The sequence below is a fragment of the Phyllostomus discolor genome, chromosome 9 (genome assembly GCF_004126475.2).
Source record: "Phyllostomus discolor isolate MPI-MPIP mPhyDis1 chromosome 9, mPhyDis1.pri.v3, whole genome shotgun sequence".
Classification (NCBI taxonomy): domain Eukaryota; kingdom Metazoa; phylum Chordata; class Mammalia; order Chiroptera; family Phyllostomidae; genus Phyllostomus; species Phyllostomus discolor.
Window position 1 is genome coordinate 36,120,782 of NC_040911.2, and position 24,739 is coordinate 36,145,520.

General features: G+C 40.4%; 1 protein-coding gene across 3 annotated transcripts in view; it reads left to right on the forward strand.

Annotated features, from left to right (window-relative positions):
* Positions 1 to 24,739, forward strand: part of ZNF521 (zinc finger protein 521) — a 283,566-nt gene that overhangs the window by 109,971 nt on the left and 148,856 nt on the right. For all 3 annotated transcript variants that reach the window (XM_028524919.2, XM_028524921.2, XM_028524920.2), the window contains one exon: positions 13,999 to 17,351. In XM_028524919.2, the coding sequence (XP_028380720.1) occupies positions 13,999 to 17,351 (3,353 nt within the window). The remainder of the gene's footprint in view (positions 1 to 13,998; positions 17,352 to 24,739) is intronic.

Consider the following 24,739-nt stretch of genomic DNA (forward strand, 5'->3'; position numbering starts at 1 on the left):
GTATATATTTTTTTTCTGTCTTTGATCTTTGTTTTTAGGTGCTGTTTAGGATTTTGTTTTCTAATCTGTTCGTAGGAACACCAAAGATCCTGCTCTCATTCCTCCTTTCATTATTACAAGATGAATGTAATTTTTAAAATAGGCTTGTGCTTGCTAAGAATTGGTGGTGTGAGGCCATGAGAAGAGTTTCATGGTTTGGTTCCTCAGTGAGTTTACATTCAAAGGTGTCCTAGGGCCTGGAACTATTAACTCTGCATTCATGAAGAATCTGACCATGAATTTCTTTCTTTGTATGTAACCCCTCAAAAAATCAGTAAACGTGTTTTCATTGCTACCTGTAATCCTATTATGAGGAAGGCAGGCAAAGTTTGGATAGCATCTTCTCAGATTGTTCCGGCCACCGTGGAACTGACGCTGGCAATGTGGTGCAGCTTGATACCATCTCCTGCCTACAGTTTTCAAGGACAGTGGTTCGATTCAAATACAATTCTGATAAGTGGCAGGTTTTCTGTGTCTTTAATGCCTTGACAAGGGCATCACTCTCAGGAGAGGGAGGTGAAACCGTTTGGACGAGGATCCCGTCCCTGCTCCTTTGTGCTGACACACTAAGATAATGGACAATTAAGAGAACCTTCACCGCAGGTGAAAGGATGGGGTTATCACCAATACAACGGAGCCCAGGGGGTGTTGGGGTACGAAGGAGAAGAGGAACGGGAATTTTTAAAAGGAATGGAAAACACGCAGACGAGACACCTAATAACTGTTCACGTCTTGCTCTTTCGCATGAGATAATGGTGTGTAATTCAAGCGTTCACTATTGCTTGCTATAACTTTTAAAAAATATATCATTGCATCTGACACAAAATACTGCAGAAAACTTTCCCCTGCGCTGGCTTGCCTGCTACTAGTAGATGAGGCCAGATAATCAAGCAGTGTGCTTCCGTGGAGTCGGGCTTTAAGACAACCTTCATTGGGGTTTCGCAGATTGACGGGTGATAGTGTGGGCAGTGGTTGTCAACCTTGACTGTATTTCCCAGGGGCCTCAACACTCAGAGAATCTGATTTAATTGATCTTGGGAAGAACCCAGTATTTTTAAAATCTCCTGACTATTCCATTGTGTACCCAGGCTGTGGGTTACTGTTAGAGATTATAGCAGAGGCATCAAGATCCTTGATATTTGGGGTCCCGGACAAACGATTTGATTCTTCCATGGATGTAAGTAATGGTGTGTGTGCTGCTCCCAGAGGAGCTGTGCACTGTATGTTTCTAACAGCCACCTGGTGTTTGTGTGGGTCCCACCGTTCAGCCTTCGGATGCATCCGGAGGGAAGTCTCTTCTGTCTTCACTCCTGTTCCCCACTTGCCCCCACTGCCTTTTAGTTTTTGTGTTTTTTTCTAGTAGGTCATTGGAGCTTCTTTCTCCTGTGCTATCCTGGATAAATGACTGGTGGTGGGGTGGGAGTGGCCCGAGTGTGAGGGCTCCGGTGAAGGGGAGTGTGCAGCTGCCTATGGGAGGTCATTATGCAATTTCGTACCAGCGACTTTGCACCTAGTCTCCTTACTGGGATAGGGGTAGGTGATGGGTGTGCGTGTAAACTGTAGAGGATAACTTCTTGTACCATTTAGCACTAGTAAGTGAGATGGTCCTGAGGATATCTAAACTGAGAAGAGGATAACTGATTTTCTTTTGACTTAAACTTCCATTTGTCTCTGAGAGCTGGAATGACAGTAGAGTGCGCTGCTTCTGATAAGTTTGGGTTCTTCTCGGTCTGAAGAGATGTGTGTGATAAGATAAGATGGCTCGAGAGAAAAAAAAAGAGAGCTTGAGGGAAAGGGATGGGAGCACGGGGAGAAAGTATGTTAACTTCTGTGACTGCAAAATACCCCCTGGTAGCCAGCGATAAGACACCTTGGGCTATTCAGAAGACCTTAAACAGGATGTAAATGAAGCCAATAAAAATCATTTGAGATCAAGCCACTTTTCCCCTCCCCTCCCATTTCCAGCTCTGACAGCAGAAGGCTTAATTTACTACTGCATGGCATACATACCACACTGAAGTGCAGAACCCAGGAAGTTGCCGGAGACTGATAGGGGCCAGTTCACAATATGCGATAGCTACCGTTTCCAACGAGGTGCAGGCTTCAGGCATTTAATCAGCAGTTCTAGCAGTGCCTTCCTGAGTGGAAAAAGAAAGTATTGCTGATTCTCAGAAGCTCCTTTCCCCTTTTCCTTTCAGATATTCATTTGCTTTGTATTTAGTTTTATGACAGCCTTCTTTCTATGAAATAAATGGGTCACAGAGTGAGCTGGGTTTCACAATGTGTTGACATTTCTCATCAAGGTAACGCAGCTTGAAAGTAGTTAAGAACAAAAGTTTAGGGGATAGACTTTTCCACTTACACATTTGAAACAAGCTGTTCACCCTGTATCCTAATCATGTAACAACAAGTCTTTTTGTACTTAGACTTTATAACTCTTCAAAATGGTTACTGTCTTTTTTAAAGAAATTTACAAGCAACCACCAATGATGCTCTTGGGCAGAGAGGAAGTAAGTTATGGGAGCTGATTGAACATGACATTGAAAAGATTGGAAGCTTGTATTCCTACTCAAAGTGGGAAGGGGTCAAGGTTGAGGGATGGGAAAGGAAAGGAGATAATGATCTCTTTTCTGTGAAAGCTACTTCCCAGAAGAGCTGGGGTGCAGTGTGGTCTTTGAGTAGGGGAGAGAAGCCCTCTGCAAGTCGTGCTGGTGCAGAACAGCAAATAGGGATCAGACACAGCAAACTGTAAGCAGACCACTTAAATGATTCAGGGGAAGTAAAAGGTTCCACAGTGGGTTTCAGACTCGAAAGTGCACGGGAAATACCCTGAAGCTTGCCAAATATGGGGATCTCAGGGTCCCGGCCACAGAAGTTCAGACTCAGTAGTCCTCTGGTGGAGCCCGGGAGTTTGCATTTTTAACAGGTCATTTAGCCGGTTGGTGGATTGGACGAAGAAACACCGCCTGGGGTCTTGTGGTTGGGGCAGAGGGTCAGCCTGAGGCCTTGTTGAGTAGAGCCATGGTAGCTGCAGCAATCATTAGGAAAGGCTGTCTTAGGAGAAGGTGACAAGGAGCCTTCACTGTGTCCTTTCATTGGGACTAATGGCAGGGACCGTGTCTCTAGAGGCATGAGGAAGGTGAAGCTGACCACAGTGCCAGTTCGATGGAACCTTTTCTTCAGTTTGTATTTGCCAGTACTTGACCTGACCAAACCACCCCTCAGAGGAGAGGGTGGAGAGGTGGGAGGAAGAGAGGGGAGGAGGGAAGCCCAGTGTGAAGAACTGGAGGCCTGTGTGTGTGTGTGTGTGTGTGTGTGTGTGATTTTCTAGCCAGTAGCCACAAGTGAATTAAATTTAGAAATAGGCTGTCAGGGCTTGTCAACAGCAGGTTTTAGGTTTACAGAATCATTAGGTGGCTTTGTCATATGTGTGTATACCTATGACAATCAGCATGAATTAGATGTGTAGTAGAAAAGAACAATGAACAGCAGGAAAGGGTGGACTTGGAGAGGTGTCTAGCACAGAGGCCGAGCTGCTTGCCTGCGCACTGGGAACCTGGGTTTTAGGGCTGCTCACCACAGCTGCTGTGGTGAGTGCAAGATTCTATGACATGTACTCTTCCTCATTGGCCTTGTGTGTTCATCTGTAAAATTATCACTTTTTTTTTCCTAAAGGCTAAACCTCTCACAGATCTTAAATCTTATGTTTTATATATATGAAAAGTTAGGAATGACAGCCTTGACTTTCTTTTCTTGGTGTAGGCTTCAATCAAATTCACTTATTTTCTTTCCTTTGATCCCTCAAGGCAGACCCAGAAGTATGAATAACCCATTCCAAACAACCTCAGGTCATCTTAAGAGAACAGAGTAGAGCTCAGAAGGGGGAGGAGGCTTCGCAAAGATTCAGAAACCAGCCCTTTCTTACAGACAGCCTTGAGTCAGTCAAGATCCCAGAACTGTGCCTCGTAGGTTTTATGTCTTTGAATATTAGAAACATGCTTTTGCCAGGGTCATACCAATAAGCTTTGGATGTATACAGATGTGTATTGCTGTTCACATCCCCCTTTTCAAAAGGAAAACGAAAACATTGCCACAAATTTCTCTGTGAAAATTATTATGCAGAATTGGTGCATTTCACCTGTGGGTTAAGCAAGTACATAACAAATTCCTTATTATATGAATAAGAAATAATAGAATTTCTTAACCTATTATTTAAATTATATCAGCACATGAAGTTTTCAGTGGAATTTAGTGTAGTGTGCTTGTGACCCACGTGTTGGATGTTGGAGGGGGAGGTGTGGCCGTGGCATTGTGAAACAGACACAGACAGGGCTCGACTCCACCCAGCTGCCTCACCTGGCCTGTCCCTGGGGCCCCACTGCCGTTCATGCTTGCACATTATGTTGTTGTGTTAAAATTACCTTGGAGGTAGGCAAAATGAACTAGCATTACATGGCGGGGTATCATGGAGCTTTTGAAGCTGTACTTTGTCACTGGTTTGGGCGTATTTGGCAAGATACTTCCTCTCAGTTATATATTATAAAAATATATAATTTAATAAACGTTAGTTATGTGTAATATATATTAATCAGTAAAAAATAGCCTCATAAAGACGTCCTCTAATGAAGTGTTTCATTAAGACATGATTATGCATTTTACTCATATTAGGTGGCAAATTACTATGATTAAAAATTTTGAAATGAAAACTATCAAAAATATTTCAAAAATTCTTTTAGCATAAATCATTTTGTCTATTCAGACCATTTAGTCAACTCTGTATAAAAGCATACATGCACACATACACACTATACCACAGTTTTTACTGGTCCTGGTTCCCATAAATAAATTACCAGGACTGTTAACAAGAAAAATATGATAAAATGAATGGTTTTGGATTTTATTTTTATATTGATTCTAAGGTAGAGATTCTAGGTAAGAATAAACTGAACCAAAAATTAGAAATAGAAAATAAAGGGAGAATAAGGTGCCTGGAAATTTTATCAAATTGATAATTAGCTTTATTTTTAGGGTTGCTTCTTTAAAAAAATTACCTAATTAGATAAATGGGAAAAAAAACCTAAGTGAGTAGGTGTATTGACATAATATGATCTGTATAGAAATATTTTGTCATGGCCTAATCAGAATCGTTTTAAGATAATAGTTTTGTTTTTTGCAGTTTATACAGTACTTTTTCAAACATTATCTCATTTAAAATAAAGGATTCCATATACCATTTGGATTATTCAGGATCCTACCTCACTTTTCCATCTCCCTTTTACTATATGTATTAATATGAAAATGAATGATTCTGGTGAAACAAAAATTCTGTCATGTGAGGATGCATTGGTGGTTTATCCTTCTGTAGATTTCTTCAGATGCATGAAGACTCAAGATAGTCTAGCATCCCCCAATTCTTTAAATACAACTTCACTACAAAACACATAAACCCTGATTGAGGAGTAGGCGACACAAACACTGCACTTGGAGTTGCAGCTGCTGGGTGTTCGGCCAGGTGCACTCACTGGCCGTGTGACTGGGTTTTACCCTCCAGCCTGACAACCTGTGTGAGTCAGAGTCTGTGCCTTAAAATAGAAAATGAATGTTTGTACCAGATTTCAAGGGTTCTTGTCAGATTTTGGACACATGAACATCCATATCAAGAACACTGAGGTCCATTGTGTTATAACACCAAGTGGATAATTGTAATATCCAACCCTCCCAATCTTTACAACAGCTTTTTCTATATTAACACACCGTATTTATCACTTTACTGCACAGTGAACCCACAGGGGGTGCTAATTGGTCATTAATTAAATTTTAGCCTTTCAACACTTTTGTATCCTCCAGTGGCTTTATCTGCAGCAAAGTATACAGTGTGGCCTTTTTAAACTGCTGAAAATTCATGTCAGCCTCACTGCTGCTGCCATGGATATAATGCAGGTGAAATTCAGCTCAAGTGAACACCGACCACTTCGGGACTATTAAAATTCCTTGTGTCCGAAAGTTTACCAGCCTTGGACCAAAGCCTGTATGTTGGAAAAATATCAGTAAAGCATAGTTTCATATGACAAAACATTTTGATAGACCAGATTACTCTCTGAAATAGAATTTGATCGCTTTGTTTGAAAATTTAGTGGGTTATGGCAGTTCTTTGAAAACCACGTGCATGGTGGATTGAACTTTCTGAAGTACCTCATTTATCAGCGAAACCATTTTCAAATTTAGTTTTCTTAGTGGGAGAATCCCTTTTACCATATGTTCCCCAGTGAAGAGGTTAGTTTAAAATTACTACTGATTAACGTGGCAGCACTGAGAAATTTGCTGAGTATTTTTCAAAAAGTGTGGATGTCTTTGAAGTTCAATAGGTGTATTTCACGTTAGTGCATAGGATTTTGAAACAAAATAGAATTCACCTCAATAAATTTGTAAACATGAGTGAGTTATGGGGCTGGTGTCAGAGCCCACCAGCTGGAATGTGGCTTCAAGATTTTGAATGAGGTCCATTCCATCGTGGGGATTTTATTCCACTAATAAATTAATCACAACTTGCCAGTATGTGCAGCTATTAAGGAATGAGCCACTGTGCATTGATGAATTCAAGATAACCATAATAGCATTCAGGAAATTTTTCGGCATTTTCATGCGTTTATTTTTAAACAAAAATGTTCCTTAAGCCCTTTAAAATTATAAGAATCTCAACATGAATAAACCAACAACCAAATTATAGTAAATTTTGTATTCCTTTGTGCTGTTTGCGCATTTATCGGTTTTAACCTAAGGGTAACTTTGATTTTCATAGTAGTAGTAATAATTTAATATATTTTTATATCTTAGCAGTTCAGAAAGTTCCTTCATACAATGTCACGTTTGAATGTTGTAACAGTAACTGTGAGGCAGATGGGAATTTTGCTAGTATAGACAAGTAAGCTGAAACTTAAAAACAAGATGTAATTTCTAGAGCTCATAAGGTAGTGTCAGACCTAAACACACAATAGATATTATATGATAAATGTCGGTTAAATAAATGAGTGAACAGAATAAGCATTGAAGAACTACCTCAAATTGTTTGTGGGGTGAATTCATTTATAAACACAAGACTACAAAGTAACTAAATGTGTCTTCTAACTCAAAATAGTGGAGACAAGAAGCAAACAGACTGGGTACTCACGCTGGTGGGGCTGTCAGTATTAAAGGGAAGATAAACATGTTGAACAATGTAGCACACTCCCAGTCACAGCACTGTAGACAGATGTGTAATACACGATTGCCAATTATTGAACGCCAAGAGGTTGGCGCTTATCATTAGTTATATATATTTTTAAGTGAGCCAAAAGATAGAAAAAGTAAAGCCATTCTCACCCCCCACATAATTGGAAACCACTTTCCCTTCTGTCTGGCTTTAGAAACACAATGTTTCCATTTCCGGGAGTGAGAGATGACTGTTCTTTAACTAGTTTCACGTCAGCTTTTTCCTCTGATTTGAGAGGTGGAGTTAAGTGAGAACTGCTTAAGAATGCACTGTTTTCTGTTTAATTTGGCTGCAGAAGATGGAATTCATTGAGCTCCGTCTGTTCAAATGAACTTTAAGCAACAGCAAGCAAAACATTTGTACCTCTAGCTCTGCACATAGAAATGTGTCTGGTGAAAGAGACAGCCTAGATACGGCCACCAGAAACACATAAGGAGGACAATGGAGGGTTGATAACAACTTCTGATCTCCTTTTGGCTTCTCCAAAGCATTAAAGGATTATTGGGGAAAGTGAAGATCTTTTTTTTAATTATTATTATTATGGAGTATTGACAAGGGGAAAAAAAAAACCCAACCTCTGAGCTCAGATATCTGGAATTCATCTTAAGTCTGTGTTAAAAAAATGTGAGCACCAATTCCTGCTCCCCACAGCTGCTACCTTTAATCAGTGACCACCCTTTCTCTTCATAACCTAACCGTTAATACATTTAATAGGTCCTTCCAGAACAATTTGGAATATTACACAATTTAAAATCACCTGTGAATTATAAATAATTTTAAAGTTTACATTTCTCTTTTGAGCACCCAGTAAAGAGTATTCATTTTCAAGTAGTTAAATAAGTTATGTGACAAAGGGGTGAATTTAATATGGGGCTGTTGATTTAAAAAAAGAAGTATGACAGTTATTAAAGTTGCAGCTTTTCTAAAACTGTTGACATTTCTATTGAGAATGAAAGGAAACAGTTGTGTAATAATGCATAATGGCTTATTTGGAATGGCTGTATCTTTTAGCCATTTAAATGGTTGCTTTCAAACTTATTGTATAACTTGGTTAGATGACTATACATATGGTGATATAAAATTGTTACTGTGATGGATTTGTCAGTGTGACAAATTCCCTGTTACCTGTGTCTGTTACACACATGACTCAAAACATCATTCTCTTTGAGCTGTGTCTAACTTCTCTCAGCATTTATGCACACCCGTATACTTCCCTCAGGATTCTTGGTTTATCTTACAGTAGCTCCGGTAGTTAGAAAATGTAAAAGGTCTATGAACTATATTTAATATGGAAGTTCAGAACTGTTCCAATAGCATACTGTGATAAATAAAGAATCATTTTAAGCCAGTGGAGGAAATAACCTGGAAATTTGCTTTGGTCTTATGTTTTTCCTACAATTAAAATAATCACCTACTAAGTGAACTTATTTTGATGTTAAATAATGCAATGGTTGAGTGTCTAATGTTTTAAGGAGAGGAGAGCTAATTTCAAAAGTACTTCCTTGGCTTCAGAATTACATAGCAAAATACCTGTTCCAAGGTTATCTATCTGAAAAGACCTAAGATTATGTCTTACATGTGATAATTTAATACTTGCAACATAGCATGGATTTATGGTCCATTAATTTTTAGGTACCACCAACTGTTTAAATTTTATATTTTTGATGACTGAATATACAACTGTGAATGCTTAAGGCATTCTAAATTTCCATTGGGCCAGTCCTTATAGTTCATGTTCCAGTGGTTCCATAAAAGGAAAAAAATGTTAAAATATGTTTATATTATCCACATAGAAGCTTATATGTGGAAGGATAAATACGTGCAATCCATATAAATCTTCCTGTTTACATATGCAGCTGTTTCTTCCAGCAATGATAGGTGTCCTAGAAACATTCACTAATCTTTGTAACACCCCAGAGGGTAAGTAACAAGAATTATTATCTTCATATTGCAGGTGAAACACCTAGGTAGGGGCAGATTAAATGAGTTGGTCAGGTCACTCTCTAAGTCTGTTATAAAACTAGAAATAAAACTCCAGACTCTTGACTTTTTGTTCTCATTCTGAGTCATTGCACGCCGGAAAGCAGAGGTACAGGACCTCCGTCAGTGTTTGCAGAATCTGTGCTGCTTTTCGTCACCTGAAAAGTAACCACCCATGTAAATCCTGTCCCTGTTAAGGACACCTTGCTGTGTGACACTTGCACACACACGATGCTGAGTCCCTGAAGGGCAGTTCAGCAAGTACTCTGCCGTTACACTGAATGAGCTCAGGTAGCAAAAAGGTATCAGTAAAGCAGCTTCTCGCAGGCCCAGTCCGATGAAGAACTGAAGGCATTGGAGGTTTCTGTAACTTCAGAGATTCCGATAATTTCTTTAACATCTACAGTGATTCAATCACATTGTTTTTTCACTTTATCCTTGATAATTTCAGATTGCCCATACTGGAGTCCATGTTCTCAAAGCTTTGGCCCCTGCCCTTGAGAAGTGCGTACCTTACATCAATTAAGATGTATCTACTGATAGAAAATAAGCATTAGCTTCATTCCAAACCTCCTTGCACGCTTTCTCACCCTCCTTTGATTTCTTTTTTTACTGGCTGCTTTGATGAGACCTGAATGCCAAAATATGGCCAGGACCCTCAGCATTTCTCTTCTGCATGGCTGGCTGTAAACTCAGAACATTAGGTCCCTATGTGGGGACCAAGCAGTCCTTCCCGAGATGGGCTTATCTGTCCATCCCCAACAGCAGGGATAAAATCACATCCAGTCTTCGCTGTCTCCTCCCCAGGTTGGCAGATGAGGGGCCTGTGGCTCATGTCACAAAGGGACTTTGTGCTCTGGTGCCTTTTTCTCTGTGAAACACCTCCTTCTAGTATGACTTCACTTTCTGTTAGTGAGCACTTTCCCCTATAAATATGACCGAACAGGTGTTGCTGTGCCGCTAACTGAGTTTCCAGCTGTCCTCCTCCGGCACAGACCCGGCAAAATCTGTTGTTTCGTCCTTTCAGGCAGACAGGAGAGCCCTCGGGCCTGAGATGGAGGTCTTCCTTGCAGGATATGGCAGTTTTGTTGCCAGAAGATGGTCGGGAAAGCCTGGCCGGCCAACAAAGACAGGCCTTCAGCGGCTGGGTGTAGTTCCAGTTCTGCATCCCCTTTGGCAGGAGCACAGAGGCTGCTGCAGTGTGGCCAGCCAGCGAAATTAGGAAATAAGGACCTCTTTTATTTACTCAGGCTGCTGAATCATGGGCATTCCTGTCTGCTGGAGAAAAGTCAGGCGGCTCTACTTTCCACTGAAAGTCTCAGGAGTGTTTGAGACTTTCATCTCGGAGTGTTCACACACTTGTTTTAATGTGCTTTATGGAAATGGTGAAACTCAGCAAGTACAGTTGCTGTAGAAAAACATCTGCACTAACTATGCACACACATTTGCATCTTTAAATAGACTTTTAGGCCACGGACCTGGTTTCCAGCAAAGGTTTTATTTATTTATTTATTTACATTTTTTATTCTGGCTGTAAGAGTTATAGTTCTCTGAGAGTCAGCTAGTGTGAAGTGACTGATTCCAAAAATTAAAATTTAACATGGACATATTAAGTACTTCACATTGAAATGCAGAAAACTTGCCATAACACAGAAGGACATTCCTGTAAGGAGCACTTAGTGAGTGCCAAAGGGTAGGGGGTGGGGTGCAGAATTGAAGTGGATTCAGAAACAGGAGTTGAAAGAATCCTTCGTAGTTTCTTTCACTTGAAGTCGTTGAAGTCTATATTAGCCATTTAAACAGAGTGTGTGTTGCGACTGCTAAAAAGCTTACATTAATGGGTATGGATAGCTTTCAGTAACTTATGTAGACCTCAGAGAATGTTGGCAACACCACCACCACCACCAAAGTCTGATACCCTCAGAGCAGGGGCCAGTCCCCCTGGGGATTTTGTCAGTGAGTTCCTTGTGTGTTCCTGGGAGAATAGGTTCATTTATAGTACTAGAAAATAAGGGGTTTTTTTGTTTTTCTTTTTTACCATTTAGATATTTAAAACAGAAATCAGCCTTTCAGACACCTTTATTTATTTTTCTAAAAATAGCATTCCCTGCTCAAACTTTTCACTTCTGTTCAATCTACTCTATTCCCCAGCGTAAGCCCTATGAATTCTGCAGGTGATTTCCATGTATTTCAGTTACAAAAACACATCATCCAGTTACCAAGACACATAAGCTGTGACTATCACTCCCTCCCTGCCAAAACCAAGTAATAGGGACAGAAGAGGGAGAATAGGTTTGCAGTTCCCTTGAATCCTGGCTTGAGTAAACACTTGATCCTAACCCTCAGCTCACTTGACATGTAGTTGAAATTTACAGGCTTAAGTGAACAGTTACGTAGCAGGTATAGTCAGCCATGGCCCCTAGACAAGAGCCTGATTTAAGCATGATATTAGGGATTGCTCACTATTTATAATGGTCTATTGCTGTATAATTCTTTGTACATTTGTATAATGATATATTATGCCTAGACAAAATCTACAATTTAAAAATAAATTCACTTGCTAAATAACCAGGATCAATAGTTATTTTCTTGCAGTCCAAATGCATGATGAACTCTGATTCACTGTTTTCCTCAACCACACAAATGAGATATTATATTTGGAAATATTTTTAGGTGAAACAGCAGGATATAGGCCTAAAAGCTAAATGTGAAATGTAGTAGATTTTTACCTAGAATATTGAGCAAATTTAATAAATAGTAATTTTTCTCAATAATGGGAAGTATAAAACTTTGGTTTGTTTCACAGATACCAGCTTCAGGTGACTTACAGCTTTTTTAAAGGGAAAGCTAGAATCAACATTAGTTTTTTTTAAAATTTTTAAGTTTTTGAAATTGTTTTTCTGTATGTTGGGTGGTAAATTGAATTAATCTGCACAAGTTCTATATAATTTACCTTTAAATTTAAATCACACTCACAATGATCAGACTCTCTTATGCTGGAAACATACTGGGTTATAGACTCATATAAATGAGGCTGCAGAATCATGTGGTTTTTCGACTTGTATTGCGAAGCTTTGTTGCAGTGGGCAGGGATCCAGGAATGGTGTTTAGTTGTTTTCTCAGAGTTAGATGGTTGCCATCTGGCATTGATAGTGCGATGGTGTTGTCATCAGTTTCTAGATGCAGGAAAGGAATGATCCTCATCTGTTTCCTGTGGATAAGCAAGAGGTTGATAATCTAGTAAAATCTTGTTACCTTAAAGAAAGCAGACAAGGAATTTGTTTACATAATGCGCGCCAGTTTGTGCTTTCATGTTGATAATATAGCTAGCTAGTGAACTTTAGCTTTGAAGAATTAAAAACTTATTTGATCATATTCTAATTGAATATTATTAGAATCTCACAATCATACTCTAATTGAACCTAATATTCTAACACAATCACTGTCACCACCAGCTCTTGCTCCATGGTCTTTGCTTGTCAGCATTTGTGAAAAACCTTACTCTCTTGGAGAGTGAATAACTTTTACAATTTCTTCTGAATGATAGATTGTTTTGAAAAGCAAAAAAGAGGTTTCAGAACCTACTTGAGGAGGTCTTATGTTCTACTTGGGTGTTAAGAAAGCAACAGAAGTAAGAGCGCACACTTGTTAAGAACATAGTTAAACCTCTCCCTAACAGAAGGTAGCGTTAGTTTATGGATAACTTGCTAAGGTTGTATCTGGCTTCCAGTCTTGTTTGTCTCCTCTTCGTTACTCATAAATCTTTCAGCATTTACCATAATCATTTATCACTTTTCCTGTTTCCAGTTTTTCACAAGTTGCTTTGTCTCTGCTCACCTCAAAGTGCAGGTCCTGTTTGGCTAAGGAAGTTCATGCTGCTGAAGCTTTTGCAAAAGGAAGAAATGGTGGGCCACCTCTTGAACTTTCCAAACAAAATACACTTACAATCTGGCCCTTGTGAAACTAATTTTTTCCTTGATCCTGGCTGATCCTAGCTACATGTAATATCTAGCAGTAGCCTCCTAACATTTAATAATCCATTTTCTGACCTATGGTATTTGAATCTTTCAGTTATTGAAGAAATCCTGCTTGTCTTTTATTACACAAGACATAATTATTATTGTGTTTTCTGTCTTCTTTCATGTGCTTACTTTTTAATATTTTTTTGCAGAAAGCAATAAGGTCTGTATCAATAAGAACCCCATAAAAGATTTCGGTCTTCAGAATTTCCTTTTTTTATATAAAAACAAGCAAAATGCAGAGGGAATTTTTTATTAAATATTAGACATCTGGGTTGACTGAATTAATTTAAAAATCATTCCTGTAATATTTCCTCTTTTCATTTGGCTTTTCAGATGCTCACATAATATGCAAATCATTTTAGAATGAATACAAAAGAAACATTAAATATATTAAAATCTGCATTTTAATAAAATTGTCAATGCATAATATATACCTAGCTTCTAAGGAAGAATGATAAAATAATAAAAGGGTAATTTAGACATAGAACTATTTAATATCTCTTTATATTTTAAACCCAGTAAAAAAAGTAAATGTAGAAAAAAAGCTTTCAGCTTAGAACAGAAAGTGTTCCACTAAACTGTTCTCCTCCATTTTTTTCTCAATGGTTCTAGATGGCCCAACTGTCAGTCGTTGTTGAAATGACAAAATAAGCTCATTGTTGAATTCTCAACATGTAAAATGAAATGTTCCATCGCTTCTCATTGCAGATGGAGTGGATGTTGAAGATGATCCCACCTGCTCTTGGCCAGCTTCCTCACCTTCCAGCAAGGACCAGACTTCCCCTAGCCATGGAGAAGGCTGCGATTTTGGAGAGGAAGAAGGTGGCCCTGGACTCCCATATCCATGCCAATTCTGTGACAAGTCATTTAGCCGCCTCAGCTACCTAAAGCACCATGAGCAGAGTCACAGCGACAAATTGCCTTTCAAATGCACCTATTGCAGTAGGCTGTTCAAACACAAGCGGAGTCGAGATCGCCACATCAAACTCCACACGGGGGACAAGAAGTACCACTGCAGCGAATGTGATGCTGCCTTCTCCAGAAGTGATCACTTGAAGATCCACTTAAAGACTCACACTTCCAACAAGCCATATAAATGTGCCATTTGTCGCCGTGGGTTCCTGTCCTCTAGTTCCCTACACGGACACATGCAGGTTCACGAGAGGAACAAGGATGGTTCCCAGTCTGGTTCCAGGATGGAGGACTGGAAGATGAAGGACACTCAGAAGTGCAGTCAGTGCGAGGAAGGCTTTGATTTCCCGGAAGACCTCCAGAAGCACATTGCAGAGTGCCACCCCGAATGTTCCCCTAACGAGGATCGAGCAGCCCTCCAGTGTGTCTATTGCCATGAGCTCTTTGTAGAGGAGACCTCCCTCATGAACCATATGGAGCAGATCCACAGCGGGGAGAAGAAGAATTCATGCAGCATTTGCTCCGAGAGTTTCCACACAGTTGAGGAACTATACAGCCACATGGATAGTCACCAGCAACCGGAGTCGTGCAATCACAGCAACAGCCCTTCCCTGGTCACCGTGGGCTACACCTCAGTGTCCAGTACAACTCCAGATTCCAACCTTTCGGTGGACAGCTCAACAATGGTTGAAGCTGCCCCGCCCATCCCAAAGAGTCGAGGGAGGAAGCGGGCTGCTCAGCAAACCCCTGACATGACCGTTGCCTCAAGTAAACAAGCAAAAGTTACCTACAGCTGTATTTACTGCAACAAGCAGTTATTTTCGAGTCTAGCAGTCCTGCAGATTCACTTGAAAACTATGCATTTAGATAAGCCAGAACAGGCCCATATTTGTCAGTATTGCTTGGAGGTATTGCCCTCACTCTATAACCTAAATGAACATCTTAAGCAAGTGCATGAAGCTCAGGACCCAGGTCTGATCGTTTCTGCCATGCCGGCCATAGTCTACCAGTGCAACTTCTGCTCCGAAGTTGTCAATGACCTCAACACTCTTCAGGAACACATCCGATGTTCTCACGGGTTTGCTAACCCTGCAGCGAAGGACAGCAATGCATTTTTTTGTCCCCATTGCTACATGGGGTTTCTCACTGACTCTTCCCTTGAAGAGCATATAAGACAGGTCCATTGTGACCTCAGTGGCTCTCGATTTGGGTCTCCAGTACTTGGGACTCCAAAAGAACCAGTAGTAGAAGTTTATTCTTGTTCCTATTGTACAAATTCTCCAATATTCAACAGCGTTCTTAAACTGAACAAACATATCAAAGAGAATCATAAAAACATTCCCTTAGCCCTGAATTATATTCACAATGGGAAGAAATCCAGGGCCTTGAGCCCCCTATCTCCTGTGGCCATAGAGCAGACGTCTCTTAAGATGATGCAGGCGGTGGGAGGTGCACCTGCGCGTCCGGCCGGAGAATACATCTGTAATCAGTGTGGTGCTAAGTACACGTCCCTAGACAGCTTTCAGACTCACCTAAAAACTCATCTCGACACTGTGCTTCCGAAATTGACCTGTCCTCAGTGCAACAAGGAATTCCCCAACCAAGAATCCTTGCTGAAGCACGTTACCATTCATTTCATGATCACCTCAACATATTACATCTGCGAGAGTTGCGATAAGCAGTTCACATCAGTGGATGACCTTCAGAAACACCTGCTGGACATGCACACCTTTGTCTTCTTCCGCTGCACCCTCTGCCAAGAAGTTTTTGACTCAAAAGTCTCCATTCAGCTCCACTTGGCAGTGAAACACAGTAACGAAAAGAAAGTCTACAGGTGCACTTCTTGCAACTGGGACTTCCGCAATGAGACCGACTTGCAGCTCCACGTGAAACACAACCACCTGGAAAACCAAGGGAAAGTGCACAAGTGCATTTTCTGTGGCGAGTCCTTTGGCACCGAGGTGGAGCTCCAGTGCCACATCACCACTCACAGTAAAAAGTACAACTGCAAGTTCTGCAGCAAAGCCTTTCATGCCATCATCTTGTTGGAGAAACACCTGCGGGAAAAGCATTGCGTGTTCGAAACCAAGACTCCCAACTGTGGAACAAACGGGGCTTCTGAGCAAGTGCAGAAGGAGGAGGTGGAGCTGCAGACGTTGCTGACCAACAGCCAGGAGTCCCATAACAGCCACGACGGGAGCGAAGAAGACGTGGACACCTCGGAGCCCATGTACGGGTGTGACATTTGTGGGGCAGCCTACACGATGGAAACTCTGCTGCAGAACCACCAGCTCCGGGACCACAACATCAGACCCGGAGAGAGTGCCATCGTGAAGAAGAAAGCCGAGCTCATTAAAGGGAATTACAAGTGTAATGTGTGCTCTCGAACCTTCTTCTCTGAAAATGGCCTCCGTGAGCATATGCAGACGCACCTAGGCCCTGTCAAACACTACATGTGCCCTATTTGTGGAGAGCGGTTTCCCTCCCTCTTAACTCTTACTGAACACAAAGTCACACATAGTAAGAGCCTCGATACTGGAAACTGCCGTATTTGCAAGATGCCTCTCCAGAGTGAAGAGGAGTTTTTAGAGCATTGCCAAATGCATCCTGACTTGAGGAATTCCCTGACAGGATTTCGCTGTGTGGTCTGCATGCAGACGGTGACCTCCACCTTAGAACTTAAAATTCATGGGACATTCCACATGCAAAAGACAGGGAATGGGTCTGCAGTCCAGACCACGGGGCGTGGCCAGCACGTCCAAAAACTGTACAAGTGTGCATCTTGCCTCAAAGAATTCCGTTCCAAGCAAGATCTGGTGAAACTTGACATCAACGGCCTGCCATATGGTCTGTGTGCTGGCTGTGTGAATCTCAGTAAGAGCGGTAGTCCAGGCATCAGCATCCCTCCCGGCACGAGCAGACCAGGCTTGGGCCAGAATGAGAGCCTGAGTGCCATTGAGGGTAAAGGCAAGGCAGGGGGACTGAAGACTCGCTGCTCTAGCTGCAACGTTAAGTTTGAGTCTGAAAGCGAACTCCAGAACCACATCCAAACGGTCCACCGAGAGCTCGTGCCAGATAGCAACAGCACACAGTTGAAAACTCCACAAGTCTCGCCAATGCCCAGAATCAGTCCCTCCCAGTCGGATGAGGTAACTTGCCTTTTTAATGTTTGCTATTTAACCTCCTCCAGAAACTGTCCCCACTTTATGTTTATACTTTCCTCAGCTTTATTTATTGTCATGTGCCAAGAGATGCCTAGATTGAAATGCAATGGATTTTTCCCCCATAGCCATTAGCTAGCAATTATTTGCTTCGTGATAAGCAGCACTTTGGCTTGAATGGTGCAAAATAGGACTAATTCCAGTCTCCCTAGGATATTGTCTTCTCTGTGACTGAAGAGACCAGCGCTCATGCCAACACCACTGAGATCTGGAATCTCAGCATAGCTTCACCGCGAGCTGAAATCCCCAGTTATGACTTGTGTGTATGGTAGAGAGATAATGACATAAAAGTAAGATACTATGAGCCAGCATGCTGGCTTAGAGTAAATTAAAAAGAATATATATATTTGTGGATAACAAATTGGGTAGGGGTGGCTTTTCAGTACTATGTTGTCAACATTCACTGTTTTTCTCTGCCTTCTGGATAATAAGGGAAAAATTTTTTTTCACAACAGGATTTTTAAAACCTGCCTACATTGTGCTCAGCCATTCTTTTTAAAGGCACTACGCCTGTATCTTCACTCTCAATCTGGGTTTGGGTTTCAAAATTAATGTGGTTTTTTTTCCCTTAATTTGAGTAGTTTCATGTTTTTTGCTGCAATGAATACAAGAAACAAGTTCATGTACAATGAACTAGTTAGAAGTCATATTTCTTGAAGCTTAGTGTTGGATGGCTCATTTTTATTATAATTTCTTTATGCTTTATCACTTTGTTTCTAATAGCTCTTTGCACTTCCCTACCTGTTTCTATCTGGAGATCCATCCAAATGAAAACCCCAGGGAGATCCATCTTCCTTCAGTTCGAGGTCACTGCATTTTCCTTATCTCGTCTCTGCACTCACACCCTCTCGGAGGCCCCCCGCATCTCCCTGCAGATAGCCATCAGTCAGCTGGTAGGGGAGAGCTGGGAAGACAAACACACAGCCCCTCCTCCTGAAATGTGGCATCTGTATGACAGGCACGGTCCCAAACTTTGAAGCTGCGTTTCCTTCTCTGCTCAAGTAAATCTGCACCTTTTTCTCATTTAAATAAATGAAATTCTTTCAAACTGATGAGGACAGCTGGAAGAACATACTTTTGATAGTGGTTCATGGCTCATGCGTTGGATCAAATAGTTTCTTTTGAAATAAATATTAGTAGTTATAATCATATGAAATGAATTATTTTTTCCAAATTTTCTTTGAAAAATGTTTAAACCTACAGAAAAGTTAAAGGAACAACACGGTGAACACGTGTGTGTATGTGTGTGTGTGTGTGTCCCCATGTCCAGATCAACCAGATAGGAATACTTTGTCACATTTCTCTCTTTACAGTCTTCTTACTAATTTGAACCACATGAAAGTAAGTTGCAGACATCATGGTATCTCCTAAGAATAAGGACATCAGCTAAAGAAATTAAATAAATCCATATTATCTATAAGAAGCTCATATTCAAATTTCCCCAATTATTGCCCCAATGTTTTATTTTTAAACTGTATTTCATAAGAATTCCTAAGGAAACATTTATGCAGAAATTAATTCCCTTCTTTTAAAAAATTGTTTTTCTTTGTTTATCATGTAGAGGAGTTTTTCTACTAATGTTTAATTTGAATTGTGTATAAAATTGATTTAATATGAATCTGTGTGCATGCATGTATTGTTTGTGAGAGAGAGAGAGAGAGTGGAAGAAGGGGGGAGAAAGAGAGAGAAGTGATATGTATGCATGTAAAATGAAGCGTAACCAACATCTTGTTTCTTGTAGATTGTTTATGAAAAGGCACATGGCTGTTTTTCTTTCTTGTTCATGGTTTATGTTTTCTGATGTTTCCAAGTTGCTGTATATTTTAATACCATTTGAAGTGAAATATTTTAAAAATAGGGGAGGACATATGTATAGTCTTTAACACATTAATTTGGTAAGAGTTGAAGAGGAGAATTTATCTACAAGAGATGGTCTGAATCCCTAATTATACCTAAAATCTTCATGATAATGATAAAATTTAACCGCATCCTGCACTTAGATAAAACAATGTGTAAAATATTTTTGAAGTATCTTTTAATTTTAATTATTACAATAGAGTTTTTAAATTACTAAACTATTGCAGGTTAAAAATGACTTTTTATGCAGAAGGGTACCTCCTTATTCAACTTAATTAATAAGAACTTGTAGCAGTGTCTTTAATCAACCAAATATTTGGATTCAGCCATACATATTTCCTTTGTGACTCATAAGTTCACTAATTTGTTCAACATTTTCATCATTGTTACCATTTTTTCCATTATAGTATTTGTCATAGAATTTTATGTGCCCACTTTCTTTCTGATACTCTCTACAGTTAAAAATGTGTAGTAAAACATAGTATTTGGACTTGACACAGAGTGTTATTTAAACATATGTAAAGTTTTACAAAAAAGAAGCCTAAGTGTAATGTGTTAGCAAGAAAAAAACTTATAATAAATAAGAATTTATTCACATTTTTTGTTAGACTAGTTAAGCTTTTATGATTTCTCATTTTCACCAGTGTATGTAAAAGAGAAATTAACATGATCACTCTTTGCCAAAAGATAAGCATGCCACGTGGGGATAAATTTTATCACAAAGAGGAGTATGACTTATATATCTAGTGACTTAGATAGGAGCTGAAGGACTCAGCAATGTAGGTGGTATTTTCATCTCTTCTTCTTGCTGAGGACTGACACTTCAGAAAAGAAAAGAAGACCACAGGAGATAATGAAACCCAGATACATAGATATTGTCAAGAACAACAATATTGGATTTTTCTGGACTATGATTTAGGATCACAGGGTATTGGTAGACATTGGAATGCATATTTCAAAGACCAAAAAGTGTCTTATTTGGTGGAGACTAGATTACCTATTTAAAAGGGATTTAGATATAATCTAGGGAAGGGTAAATTCTATATAAACTCATACAATCCAAGAAATGGACAAAAGACAAGCATTTAAAGTAGCTGTCATATAATGAGAAATTTGAAATTGAAGTCAGAAGATCCTAATTTGAACCCCTTTTTTGTACAATGCTTTCTGAATTTATGAAAAGTGCTTTCTTTGTACCCTAATATTATGATTATTAATCTAAATTTGCTATGGAGAGTTTGTTTTGTATAAAATTGTGGGGGAAATATATTCATTTTCCCTTGCCTCTCAAATGCTGAGCACCATATAAATTTGTACATAACCCACAACGATACCATGAGATAGAACACTGGCCATCTAGCTTTTCCATACTGGAAGCAGAGTTACTGACATTTACTATGTGTTGAATAAATGTTAGATCTTTTTCTGGAGTTCACTGACAATGGCTGACTGTCTGATCAGGTGCTACCCCATCTGGATCTCAGAATGTTTTTCATGGTGATACTGGAAGCATATGACCATCTGCTTCCATTTCTCCAGCACCCTTTCTAGCCAGGTTTCTCCAAGGAAACATTTACTTACATTTCAATTCACACCATCCCCACCAATCCATTGAGGTTGCTCTTGCAAGGGTTACCCATGATTTCCAGGTTGCTAGGTGCACATACAGTGCCATAGAATCAGAACTTGCAGGGACAGTGGAGGTCTTCTGATTAAGCTATGTTATTTTACAGACAACAAAAATAGGCCCAGATGAATTGAGATCTGTCTACACAGATAGTAAGTGGCAGACAAGAAGCTGTGAAGGATCCAGGTCTCTAACTCTACATTCCAACTTCGCATAATTCCACTGGCAATTCCCTCTAGCTGAAATTGTATCCCTATCCTTTTAATAAAATCTGTGTTATTGCTGTCTTATATTCTCTTGTCATTCATTCCTCCACCCACTGCAAGGGATCTTCAGCTTCCATCACCCTACCGCAACGGACTTCTTTAAGGTTCAACTGACCTCACGGACCCATGTAATGCACTTTGTTTGTTTGTTTTTCTTTTTGAGAGAACTTATCTTGGTTTACTTACTGTTCTGCTTATCACCGTTGACTATTCCCTCTTTATCAAACCTTTGTCTTCCCTCCTGGGTCCCTTCATACGTCTTTGAATGTTCCATAGCTTTCTCCTTCCTCTGCCTACTCCTATAGGTTATATCCCCATTGCTATTCTTGATCTGACCTTGTGGCCCCGTCCACTCTCATGGATTAAACTGCCACCTTTTACAGATGATTCTCCAAATGGAGTCTCCAAAAGACAGGAGGGGACTTCTGCAGGCTGATGGAAATATTCTGTATCTTGATCGTGATGGTAGTTACATATCTATATGTATTTTTCAATACCAGATGTAAAATTAGTGAATTTTTAACTGTGAATAAACCTCAATGAAACTGATTTTTTAAAAATGGTATCTCTGGCTCAGATCTCTCCATTTAGTTTCAGACTCACAGCCCGCTGCCTGCTGGGTATATTCTCTCACGTGTTCCCGTGAATTTCAAACCCAGCAGGTCCAAAACTGATCTTATCATCCTTTGTCCAAATCTGCTTTTGTTCTTATGTATTTTTTATTTTACTTGTGGATAGATTGATCTTCTGAGTAGCTTTTATTTCTCCATATTCAATTGGTCACCAAGCCATCTCAACTTTAACTCACATATATTTCTTGAACAAATCTCCTCTTCTCCATCCCTTACAGCATTTGAAGTTCAGTATCCGATCATCTTTCACTAAACTACTGAAGCAGCCTCCTAATTGTTCCCTAGGACTTTAGTCTTATCATTTTCAAATCCATCTCCACACAGCTGCCAGCGCAATCCATCTGAAACACAAATCTGAATGGCGTGTCCCTCCCTATTTGAAACATCCTCAGTGCTCTGGACCTCCATCTCTATAGAATGATCTAATAATGTTTTTATTGTGAAATATGAGACTCTTCAGCCTCTGGCCCTTGATAAATTTTTCCCTCCTTTCCTTACCTTTCACTTTTTTCTGTAGTCAGAAGTACTTTAATTAACCCACTTAGGACATACTGCCTCTATGTCTCTCGAAGCCTGTCCTGTCCCTTCTACACTAATAATCTCTCTCGTCCTGACTGCCTTCTACCCTCCAAAAGGCTATTCAACTTTCCCCTCTACCCAGTACCTATGACCCTGATTCCCCACCAAGGGGATACACAAGTGAAGGATACACAAGTGTCCTTCACTTGAATGCCCTTGTATATGTAATAAATAGTATGTAAAAACTCTTTCATTGCTTTATACTTATCTTTTAACAATTGTGTTTTCTTCCCATGAATTCCTTGGGGCAAGCATTTACTCAATCCCATTCCTTAATACCTATGGTAAATGCCAGGCCCATTGTAGCAAATGCCACCATGGATCAGTGCCATGGAGCTGGGCCTGGCTGGTGGCTCTCCAGAGCTTTTTCCCATATACAGCAGCATGGCAGGACAGCTGGCCACCTAGCTGTTTTCACTCAGGAGGCATTTGACACAGTGGCTGGAACCTAGAAGGTGTTGAATAAGTGTGTGTTCTTCTGAGTATATTACTGTTTTCACCTGTTTGGACCCGAATGTTGTTTCACATCAAAGTTCTGGCGTAGATGCAGTGAGCATGTACCAGTCTGTTGTCACTGTCCTTCCTCACCTCAAGGCCTGCTTTCCCAAACAGGCTGCAATTACTCCTACCAAGGTTGCCAGTGGTCTCCTGGTTCCAAAGAAAGCCCATTGTCTTCCTCATCCCTGCAGCACTAGGCAGAGTGGACAGCTCTTTTCCCGACATGCACCTCTCTGACTTCGCAGCACCCCCTCCTACTTTTCTTCCTGCTTCTGCCTTATAGAGATTTTCCTTCGGTGCCTGTTCTGAAAGGGCAGGAATTCTTTGATGCTCATCCTTGGCTGTCTTTTTCTTCTCGGTCTACTCTCTCAGTAGGCCTCTCATCTATTCATGTGGCTATAACTAACCCTATGCTAAAAATCCCCAAATTTCTCTTTCTAGCCTAGCTGTCTTCATAGTTGCAGATTACAGTCTCATATTGACAGCTTGATATTGTCATTTGTATCTCTTCCAGATTTCTAAAATGCCATGTATACACATTAACCTTTGATTCTTTTTGCTGAAGCCTTTCCCCCCCACCCAACTTCCATCATTTTAGTAAAGAGAACCATCTTATACCCAATTATTCAAGCAAAAAACCTGGGAACCATTCCCGATTTCCTCTCTTTCCTTCATTCCCCACATCTGATCTATTAGTGAGTACTATTGATTCCACTTCCAGCACCTTTCCCAGTCACTCTTTCCATCTCCAAAGCCACCATTGTGGTCTAGCAGGAAATCATTTCTTGCCTGGATACTGCAGTAGCCTCTTACTGGATTCCCCTCCTTTATCTTCTGTCTGCTTTAAATCCCTTCCTCTTACTGTTGTTAGCCAGAATGTTATAGTCATGTATATTACATCAAGTCACTTGAATTTCTTTAGTAGCTTCCCATATCATTCCAAATCTCAACCTCTCATGAGTGCATGAAGCCACAACAGTGTGGCACTGGCTGGCTGCTCTCACCTTGTACAGAGAGGCTTGTCCTCACACACTGCGCCCAGCCCCCCAGCCCCCCAGCCTCCCAGCCTCCAGGCCCCCTGAGTGGAGATGGCTTTGGAGTCTTTTTTTTTAAATATATTTTATTGATTATGCTATTACAGTTGTCCCATTTCCCCCTTCTCTCCCCTCCACCCTGTACCCCCCTCCCACCCACATTTCCCCCTTTAGTTCATGTCCATGTGTCATACTTATGAGTTCTTTAGTTTCTACATTTCCCGTACTATTCTTGCCCTCCCCCTATCTATTTTCAACCTACATTCTATGCTACTTATTCTCTATACCTTTTCCCCCTCTCTCCTCCTCCCACCCCCCTGCTGCTAACCCTCCATGTGCCCTCCATTTCTGTGGTTCTGTTCCTGTTCTAATTGTTTACTTAGTTTCTTTTGGTTTTGCTTTAGGTGTGGTTGTTAATATTTGTGAGTTTGGTGTCCTTTTATTATACATGTCTTTTCTTTATCTTCTTTTCTTAGATAAGTCCCTTTAGCATTTCATAAAATAAGGGCTTGGTGATGATGAACTCCTTTAACTTGACCTTATCTGAGAAGCACTTTATCTGCCCTTCCTTTGGAGTCTTCACACCGACTGCTTCCTCACCTGGGCTGCTCTTCCAAACCAGCCTCTGGGTCACTGGCTCTTTCTCTTCTGTCAGATGGGCCTCCCCTGAAAATCTTATCCAAGTTAGTCTCCTCTTTATATTTCTTTAAGAAAAGTCACTATGTATTGTATTTCTTTCTTCCCCTTTCTCACCTCTGAGCACCCAGCATGCTTATTATAAGGACTTGGTAAATATCAGTTGAATAAATGAATGGGATAAAAT